Source organism: Oncorhynchus keta, chromosome 36 (assembly GCF_023373465.1).
Source record: "Oncorhynchus keta strain PuntledgeMale-10-30-2019 chromosome 36, Oket_V2, whole genome shotgun sequence".
Lineage (NCBI taxonomy): Eukaryota > Metazoa > Chordata > Actinopteri > Salmoniformes > Salmonidae > Oncorhynchus > Oncorhynchus keta.
In genome coordinates, this window is record NC_068456.1 from 15,976,914 (window position 1) to 15,986,806 (window position 9,893).

Consider the following 9,893-nt stretch of genomic DNA (forward strand, 5'->3'; position numbering starts at 1 on the left):
CAAGCGCCACCACTACTATCAGTAAAGCACTGTCAAAGCTGTACAAAAAAAGTGTGCAAACACCGGCCACGAACGATGTGTTTACAATACCGCGTTGGTAATAAAGCATGATTTGTTCAAACGCAACTTCTTGGATAGCTAGCTAGCTTTTGCTTGGTACCTAGCTAGCACTAATACACCCAGCCTGAAAACAATGACCAGAAGAAACTTCAGTCATTTTCACTATTCTTAGCAATGATTTAGGAATCCTTGTGAGTAAATATTAGCCCGGTAGCCACTTGTTGTTCGCCCATTGAAATTGAACTTCAGTTCATGAAAATAAATAGCTAGACAGCTACTTAACCCTGTTGCCCAAAGCTGACGTTATAAGCAGCCAGCTTGCTTCATCAGGCTAGTGAGGCTCGACCTGACAGTATTGTGAAGCTAGCCACAATAAGGATTGTGGGCACAATAGTGGACTTTGCGGTTTGCCTTCAAAATAAAAGTACCGCTTTGAAAGTGATGCAAAAGGTTACAGTTCGTGGAATCATGCCATATTTAGACTAGATAATGTTAACAAGATTGGGATGTGAACCAAGGAAATGGGGTATCAGTCTACTCGTTGACACCCACAGAACACAACTGTGAAGAGTTTACGCAAATATTAGTTTTAGCCCTTATTGCGGGACTGTGACTGTGTGAAATCACCTCCCCAGTCAGCCTATTGCACAGATTTACCTAAGGATTGGGGATCAATTAAATGGGGTAACAGTCTACTCAATACCCAATATACTTTTTCCCAATGCCCTCCTCAGAGTTATCAGACTCCAAAACATCCACTCACTATTGTTTTTCCTCAGGAATGTTCAATACACATAGGTTGACAATAAATGTGTCTCAACTCACAGTTGTTTCAGAGTCCCACAATAAGAGCTACGATGCTAATGTTCTCTGGGTGTCACTGAGTAGACTGATACCCCATGTCATTGATCCACAAACATAGGTAAGGCTGTACAGTGAAATAAGTATGCCACCAATGCTATTCTAAAGTATAATACTGTAATGACCTGACAAGATCATAAAGGAACAATTGTCCAGACAGAGGATTGAGTTTATGAATTGACGCTTTATCAACCCAACTTTACACAGCCCACAGCCCACGCCAAATAAATGAAAGATAACCCACAGGCTAACTGTGACCTTCTCTTGTGAAGGCCAGACATAAGAGAGAGAACAAAGGCTAAACCTTCCAATGCTCCATCCCCCTGCCCAACCCAACTCCACCAACCACCAGGAAGCCCGGCATCAGAACATTCCAGGCATCCCCGTGATTGGCAGATAGCAGGTTGATTGGCATGTCGGACCCCGCAAACACTGGTAAGTACAACACAACCCAATAATAGCCTAACACATAACACACAGCTGTCTGTGCGGGTCGCTACAATAGATCCAGTGTGATTTCAGCAGATTTTTGCAAGATTAACAAATGATTATATATAACAACATTCCAACCTCGTTTAGCATGATCTTTTTAATTGTGGCATAATTCTACTATTTGCATGCGTTTGCATCACTGTCAACGACATCATTTTATTTTGAAGGCTAACCACGAAGTCCACTATGTGGCTGTTCCTTAGATGGGGCCTGACCACCATGAATCAAATTAGAAGTGTCTTATAAATTAGGGTTATTTTAGATGATCACACCTAGCTATTTAGTTAGCTAGCTAACTATAGCTACTGAAACAGATTATGTCATTTTTCTATTTTGGGGAAGAACATTGTTTGCATCCATGAGCTAGGCTGCATCACATCCGGCCGTGATTGTGAGTCCCATAGGGCGGTGCACAATTGGCCCAGCGTCGTCCGCGTTTGGCCGGGGTAGGACGTCATTGTAAATAAGAATTTGTTCTTAACTGACTTTCCTATGTAAATAAAGGTTCAATAAAAATGTATTTAATCCTAGCTAGCTTTTCTTTATGACCAGCACTGTAGGTGCGCGAGACAACTTTAACAGCATCATTGCATACGTATCGATGAATCATTGTGACATATGAAATACGAGTGATAGCGTAATCAATGTATAATAACTACTTAAAAAACGAATGATCGCATAAAATTATTATGTAACATGCGTCATATTCAGGTCCTGATTGGTGAAAAAGCTTATTTGACACGTCAAATAGTGTTATTTGACACATGCTTTTTTTTTACATGCAGAGACCCAAATTGCGTTCCATATAAATCTTGGTTGAGAATGAAACACTGAACAAATGAACAACGAAACAGCACAGCAAGTAAGTGAAATAAATAGGTTTTGATTATGTTTTACAGGTAATGGGGACACATGTAAATCCAACAAAATAACGTTTGGTCAGTGTGTGTGTGTAACCTTTATTTAACTAGGCAAGTCAGATAAGAACAAATTCTTATTTACAATGACGGCCTACCCCGGCCACACACTGGACGACTCTGGGCCAATTGTGCGCCGTCCTATCACCCCTCTGGGCCATACCTCTCCCAATCCACCAGATACTGGAGCTCAACCCCATGACATCAGGAGTCCAATAGGGATCTGACAGCGTACGCCGGGCCCCCCTCCACGTCCGGGGGGGTGGAGGTTTGTTGAAGGGGACACTATCAGCTAGGGGATGAGGGACCGCGGGCCCGAAAAGGGACACATGAAAAGAGGGTAAGATTCAATAGTGACTGGGTATTTGTAACCTGTATGTCTCCTCATTGACCCTCCGGAGAACCTTGAACGGCCCCACAAACCGGGGGCTCAGATTCATGCAGGGCAGACAGAGTGGGAGGTTCCTGGTAGAGAGCCAAATGTAGTCCCCAGGATGGAACACAGGTGGCAGTCTGCCTGTGGTGGCAGTCTGCCTGTTCCTTCTGACAATGGACAGCATGCTGGAGTCTCACGTGTGCTTTGCATCACACCCCCTCCATGTTCCGGAACCACTCATCTACCGCAGGAGCCGCGGTCTGGCACGGGGTCCATGGGGCCAGGGCCGGCTGGAAACCCAAAACACATTCGAAGGGGTTCAACCCAGTGGAGGATTAACGTAGGGAGTTCTGGGCGTACTCTGCCCAGGGAAGGAATCGTGCCCACTCACCCAGCCTGTCCTGACAATGACTTCTCAGGAACCTCCCCAGCTCCTGGTTCATCCTCTCCACCTGCCCGATGGACTGAGGCCGATATCCGGAAGTGAGGCTGACCGTGACCCCGAGCTTCTCCATGAAGGCCCTCCATACTCGTAATGTGAATTGGGGGCTTCGGTCAGAAATAATGTCATCCGGAAGGCCATAATGCCGGATGACCTGCTGGAAGAGTGCCTCAGCGACCTGAGCAAATGAGGAGACCAGGAAGAGGGATTAAGCGACATGACTTGGAAGATCTATCCACTACCACCAGAATGGTGGTGAAACCATCAGAGGGGAGGAAGATCGGTTACAAAGTCAATGGATAGATGTGACCAAGGTTGCTGAGGCACGGGAAGCGGCAGGAACTTCCCTGCTGGAGCATCCCGGGGGGACTTGGTTTGAGCACATATGGAAAAGCAGTTGACATCCTGCACCAAGGTGGGCCACCTGTACTTCTCAGCGATGGAGTGGATGGTGCGAGAAATACCTGGATGTCCATTGACGATAGCTGTGTGTGCCCAGGTCAGTAGCCAATCCCTTATCCCTGTCGGAACGTAGATGTGTGTGCCCAGGTCAGCTGCCAATCCCTTATCCCTGTCGGAACGTAGATGTGTGTGCCCAGGTCAGCAGCCAATCCCTTACCCCTGTCGGAACGTAGATGTGTGTGCCCAGGTCAGCAGCCGATCCCTTATCCCTGTTGGAACGTAGATGCGCTCGTGAGGACAATTCCTGGGTGTGAGCTCCCTCTCTAGAGCCTGGCGGATGTCCACATCTACGTCCCAAACCACTGGACCTATGACTCGGGAGGATGGGATTATGGGTTCCCTATGGACATGAACCTCTCCCGAATCATAGATATGGGGCAGGGCAACGGCCTTGATGTTCTTAGAACCTGGGCGGTAGGTCAGCATGAAGTCGAATTTGGTGAAGAGAAGTGCCCACCTGGCTTGGCATGGATTCAGTCTCCTTGCTGTCCGTATGTACTCTAGGTTCCGATGGTCAGTGAGGATGACGAATGGTTCCTTAGCACCCTCCAGCCAGTGTCTCCACTCCTCCAATGCCAACTTCACCACCAGGAGCTCCCAATCGCAGATGTCGTAATTCCTCTCTGCGGAGGTGGGAGGATACAAAAGGCCTCGTCGGCTGCTGGAGACCACACCAACCTACGAGGCCCACCCTTGAGGAGGTGAGTGGGGCGGCGACGGCACTGAAGTTCCAGATGAAGAGGCGGTTGAAGTTGTCAAACCCCAAAAACCCTTGTAACCCCTTGATGGTGGTTGGGACTGGCCATGACCTCATCGCATCTACCTTCTTGTCCTGTATCTTCATTCCCTGTGGGCTGATTTGGTAACCCAGGAAGCATACAGCCCTCTGATGGAATTGGCACTTTTCCGCCTTGACAAACAGGTGATTGGCCAAGAGGCATTCCAGGACTGCTCGAACGGGGGTGATGTGATCTTCCAGGTAGGTCGAGAAGATCAGGATGTAATCGATGTATACAATCACCTGATGTCCGTGCATGTCCCTGAACACCTTGTTGATTAATTCCTGAAAAACTGACGGAGCATTGGCTAAGCCAAAGGACATAACCTTTGGCTGAACGCTGTCTTCCACTCATTCCCCTCCCAGATGCTGATGAGATTGTAGGCACTCCACAGGTCTAATTTGGTGAAGAACTTGTGCTTCTTGGTGGCACAAGAGGGTACTGATACTTTGTGGTGATGTCATTGAGTCCTCGATAATTGATATAAGGGCATAATCCTCCCTCCTGTTTGGCCATGAAGAAGAATTCAGCCGGCACAGGGACGTGGATGTGCGGATGAAACCCTATTGGAGGGCCTCTTGAATATAATCCTCCATGGCCTGGGTCTCAGCCACAGACAGAGGGTAGATGCATCTGCGATAAGGTGTAGCACCGGAAAACAGGTCGATGACACAGTCCCAGGGGCGATGAGGAGGGAGACAGGTAACGCGGGTCTTGGAGAATACCTCCCTTAGGTCCTGGTATTCCTCTGGGATGTTGGGCTGAAGGGCAACCACAGGACTCTCAACTGACGTGGAACCACAGGGGACAGGGAAGCAGGTCCTCCGGCATTCAGGTGACCAGTCTGATTCTCATCCTCGACCATGAGATGGTAGGGCCATGGCGTTGGAGACAAGTGAGGCAGAGGATGATTTTGTGAACTGGTACACTGGTGATGAAGAGGATGTTCTCCTGGTGATTGGACTCCATCGTGAGGGTGAGTGGTTGAGTGATGTGTCTGATGGTTCCAGATCCTAATGGCTGACAGTCGAGACTTTGAACCGGAAAAAAAGAGGAGAAGAGGCTCTGATCCCGAGTGCTCGCCGGAGGGAGAGAAGCGATGAGAATGCCGATGCTCCCGGATGAAGGTTATCCAGATGGATGGCCATCGCAATGAGTGAGTCCAGGGTGAGGTTATTGTCACGACAGGCCAGTTCCATCTGCACCTCCTCGCGCAGACCTCTAATAAAAATGTACTCTGAGCTGCGCTTCGGTAGGTTGGTGGTAGATGGAAGGCCGTGTTGCCCAACCGAGTCCTTTGAAGAATGTCTCTGGTGATCAATTGGATATGTTGTAGTAACGTCGTTGTGTGATAGACAGAATACTCTGTCTGTTCCTTCCTAACCCTTGTTTGCATCTGCTGTTGCTAACTCAACGGCTAGGAGGTATCACTTCTGTAGTGAATAAGAGTTCAAAGTTCATACCATTCGCAACCAAAGCTCACGCTGATGTTGGCTTCGTTCTGTAGTTATTATCTGAACCATTCTGACATAGGACCGTCGTCCTATAAACGTTTTATAGCCCATGTCCCTTCACAGGGGCAGGCCACTGATTGAGCAGAGCCCTATCTTATGAAAACCCAAATCTCAAATTTTAGAAGCTAAAATCACATTTCATCCCATCACAAATAATTTCATATTCAGACATTTCAATTGAACAACAATTCCATGTGAATCCGATAACTCTGATGTGTAGACTTTCCACTGTAGAGTTTATGTCATCTTATCATTGATGAGAATGTCTCAGATGACAACTAAACTGACATCATATTCATTAAGTACCACCGCATATGTTCAATTGTTCGGATTACCAGAATTTAGTTAATTTCCCCCCACCTTCTGATGTTCCCAGAATCTCTATGTTAGCCAAGGGTTTTGCAAATGTAACCTCAGTAGGGTAGAGAGAGGAAAAAGGGGGGGGGGGGGTATTTATGACTGTCATAAACCTTACCCCCCAGGCCAACGTCATGACAGTACAATCAAGACAAAACAAATGGAAGAGAAACGTAGATCGGTGGCAGCTAGAAAGCCGGTGACGACGACCGCCGAACGCCGCCCGAACAAGGAGAGGCACCAACTTCGGCGGAAGTTGTGACAATAAGTCACATCTGTGACATAACTGCAGATAAAATGTAGGCCTAGATTCAATCCGTATCGCAGAAGATCCACGCAATAGCGTGATTGAATTTTAAAGGCGATGTTCCTGCATTCGCAGAGACTGCATTCACGGTAAACGCTGCATATGTTGGCTCTAATGAAAATAACCTTTACATTTCAATCGCACTATAACGCAGATCTTCGACCATATAGATTGAACCTAGTGCTTTTGCTCAAAACAAGTGAGAGGCTCTGAAAACAATATTGTTAACAGTTGTGTGCATTCACGTGCTTTAAACTCATAGAGATCTACGATTGGCTAACGGCAAACAAGCTGCGTCAACCATAAACTAAAAGTACAGCTATTATGCTCATTAACAAATTAAGAGGTAATAATCCACATGAATAGATTGTCTTTATAAATAATGTTTTGTTGTTGCATTTAACTGGTAATCAAGGTAATTTCCTTAGTATGTGACGTCAGAGTTCAGAGATGATGGACAAGTTTCCCACTAGTAATTACTATTTAAAGGTGCGTTCAAGTTCATTTTCCACAGTTGTATGCTGGTATTTAAGAATTTAAGAACCAGTTTTTAGAACGCATGATCAATCCAGTTTTACTGACACCATTTCCAGCTGCCATGTAGGTAAAACCTGAAGACAGGGCCCATCTTTTGTAGGCTGCTGCTAGGATATCACCAAGGTGTAGTCGGCAAAACAAAAACCTGTTAGCCTAAATGGAACTAGTGGAATATATTCCCTAAACGCAGTAATGTCCTGAATTACATTTTTGATTTAACCAGGCAAGTAAGTTAAGAACAAAGTCTTATTTGTAATGACAGCCTACACCGGCCAAACCCTAACAATGCTGGGCCCATTGTGCACCACCCTATGGGACTCCCAGCCTGGAATCAAACCAGGGTTTGTAGTGATGCCTCTAGCACTGAGATGCAGTGCCATAGACCGCTGCGCCACTAGGGGGCTCCCTAGTGGCGCAGCGGTCTAAAGCACTGCATCTCAGATTAGGTGCATCTCAGATTAGGTGTTATTTAACACCCCCGGATTTAGAGGAGGAACAGAATGCGGAGAAGGAGAATTCACAGATATTATCTGTTTCTTATGGAACTCTGGAGAAATCAAGTGGATGTGGTTGAATCATACTCAAATCTCAAATGTTCTATAAAGCACTAAGGATATACCTGTTTATGGCAGCTGTATGTTGCCAAACACAAAAGAAAAAACAAGAAAACATACAAATATCCATGTCTGTTTTTGATAAGAGCTCACTGCAGGGCTTTTGTTTTTCCCATAAAACTTGCAGCCACTTTTTTTCTTTTTCTTTTAGGAATGTGGAATGTGGAGCCGGTCAACTCTGATTGGTCAGAATTCCTGTGATGAAAGGGTTCTGCCCATCCAGACATAGGAGAAGAAGTGTGTGGAAGTTTACAGTAGTGAGTTATTTCGCACTCACTCACACACATACAGTACATTCACTTTCTCACCGTCTTCAGGATGAACCATCCACTGCATTTCGCTCTCCTGTTCCTCTCTTTGGGATTTCTGTGCCAGACCACCACCAATGCTGTTCTTATGGACAAACTGGCAAACAGCAAAATCTGTGCAGATGAGGAATGCTCATGTGAGTACAGTAGATTTTATGCACCTTACCGATCTGAAGACCATTTTTGGAGAGTATGGATTTGGGTTCTCTATTCAGACATTCTGCATTTTTTGAGGTGTGTGACAATACCATGCACCTATCAATCAATCCAGTCAATACTGGCTTTATATGTGATTTGACAAAAAGAGTGCACAGTCAATGTTTTTTCTTATTTTATATACTGTCGGTAATTTGCTTTCATGTTGATTGTGTTATTGTTCCCTCTCAGATGCTCTCTCTATGGCCGTGGCTCTGGATGACTTCACTGCTCCTGACTGCAGATTCATCAACATCAGGAAGGACCAGATGATCTATGTGTACTCCAAACTCACACCAGACGAGGGCACTGGAGTCTTCTGGTCTGGAAGTGTATGTTCTGTGATGATGGGTTTGTTTCCAGAGTTACAGAAACATTTTCATTACTGTTCACAATATGCTTTTAGAAAATGGTTCATCCAAACCGTTTTTGTCAATTCATGTTGAAATGTAAAGACCGTAGGGAAATTATTCCATGTGATCAATGGACCAATCAAATCAGGTAATTCTATGCTCCATCTTGTTGGTCGTGAGGTTCATACCTTTTGAGGTGCATTTTGCTGTGCCTGTCACATTGTTCAATCATTTCGAGTTGTGGAATGTGTGAGATTTGGGCAGAAACTCACAGATATATGACTCGATCACACAAATGCATCTATTCTGCTCTTCCTAAACCTGCTCCCTAGATTTGAATGTTTCTGTCATGGTGAAACACTTGAGCACATCTATCTAGCACCATGTTCCTCTCTCTGGCAGGTTTACAGTGAGCGTTATGTGGACCAGATGGGTATCCTCGGCTACTTCCCCAGCAACCTGGTGAAGGAGACTACCAAGTTTAAGAAGGATACTGATACTGTGGCGATCCCTACGGCCGTGAGTATTACCTCAACTTCCACGCATTCAATACTATAGCTACCACATGTTGTTTGTCTCCATTCATTCTCGCTCAGTAGCTACATTCTCACAGGTAATCAACAGATCCTGAAGTATTACTTATTGTTGTAGTTTTGATCATTGTTACATTTGTTCTCTCTTGCAGGACGTTGACTTCTACTGTTTCTGAATCTCTGGATGATGTAGGCCTCTTTATTGATCAACTGTTTAGCTTTTTTTCTGAGAATTACAAAGGAAATATGTGGAAGTAGAGATCCTTATCATCTGCGGAGCAAAGTTTTTATTATTTCAAAGACTTTTCTTGTATTTTGATATAGAAAATGTGTCAATAAATCCCTTTCATCCCAATGTTTGTACTGAAATTGTTGAATCTTCTAAAATCAGTGATCAAATTATCACGAATATGACTAAAACAAATGTTCTAAGCTTACTGTAGGTTATATTAAACTTGTTGTAGTTTGGCTGAGTGGAAATTCTATGTTTCCAAGTACCTAAACATATAACAATTTCACAGTGAGGCTAGGATACTGCTGCTGTGTGTTGGAAAGACTCCTGTATATTTTGGATGTGTTTAGATCCTTAGTAAACAGGACCGCGGAGTAAGCCTGCCAGGGTTATGGGAGTTACCTTGTTTCATAGGATTAGGGGTTATGAAAAGCACCACTGAAAACATTCTGATAAAATGTTGGTGGAAGATAATATCAATTTGATATGCTTGGAAACAGATAGAGGAAGGAGAAAGCGTGTCATTGATTTTGCAGTTGATGATGCAAAACCTC

The 9,893-nt window shown here is 45.0% G+C and overlaps 1 protein-coding gene across 1 annotated transcript; it reads left to right on the forward strand.

Moving 5' to 3' along the window:
• The first annotated feature begins 7,941 nt into the window (after window positions 1-7,941).
• On the forward strand, window positions 7,942-9,462 carry LOC118369710 (otoraplin-like). Its single transcript, XM_035754337.2, has 4 exons — window positions 7,942-8,163; window positions 8,414-8,553; window positions 8,977-9,093; window positions 9,260-9,462. The coding sequence occupies exons 1-4, from the start codon at window positions 8,037-8,039 to the stop codon at window positions 9,281-9,283; spliced, it is 408 nt and encodes a 135-aa protein (XP_035610230.1). The 5' UTR covers window positions 7,942-8,036; the 3' UTR covers window positions 9,284-9,462.
• Window positions 9,463-9,893: the final 431 nt, after the last annotated feature.

What these genes read in the sequence shown, in the direction of transcription:
- LOC118369710 (XM_035754337.2), top strand. Translation starts at nt 8,037, where the DNA reads ATGAACCATCCACTGCATTTCGCTCTCCTGTTCCTCTCTTTGGGATTT. An exon ending in TGCAGATGAGGAATGCTCAT is followed by an intron (nt 8,164 to 8,413) that starts GTGAGTACAGTA and finishes GTTCCCTCTCAG; the next exon opens with ATGCTCTCTCTATGGCCGTG. An exon ending in CTGTGGCGATCCCTACGGCC is followed by an intron (nt 9,094 to 9,259) that starts GTGAGTATTACC and finishes TCTCTCTTGCAG; the next exon opens with GACGTTGACTTCTACTGTTT.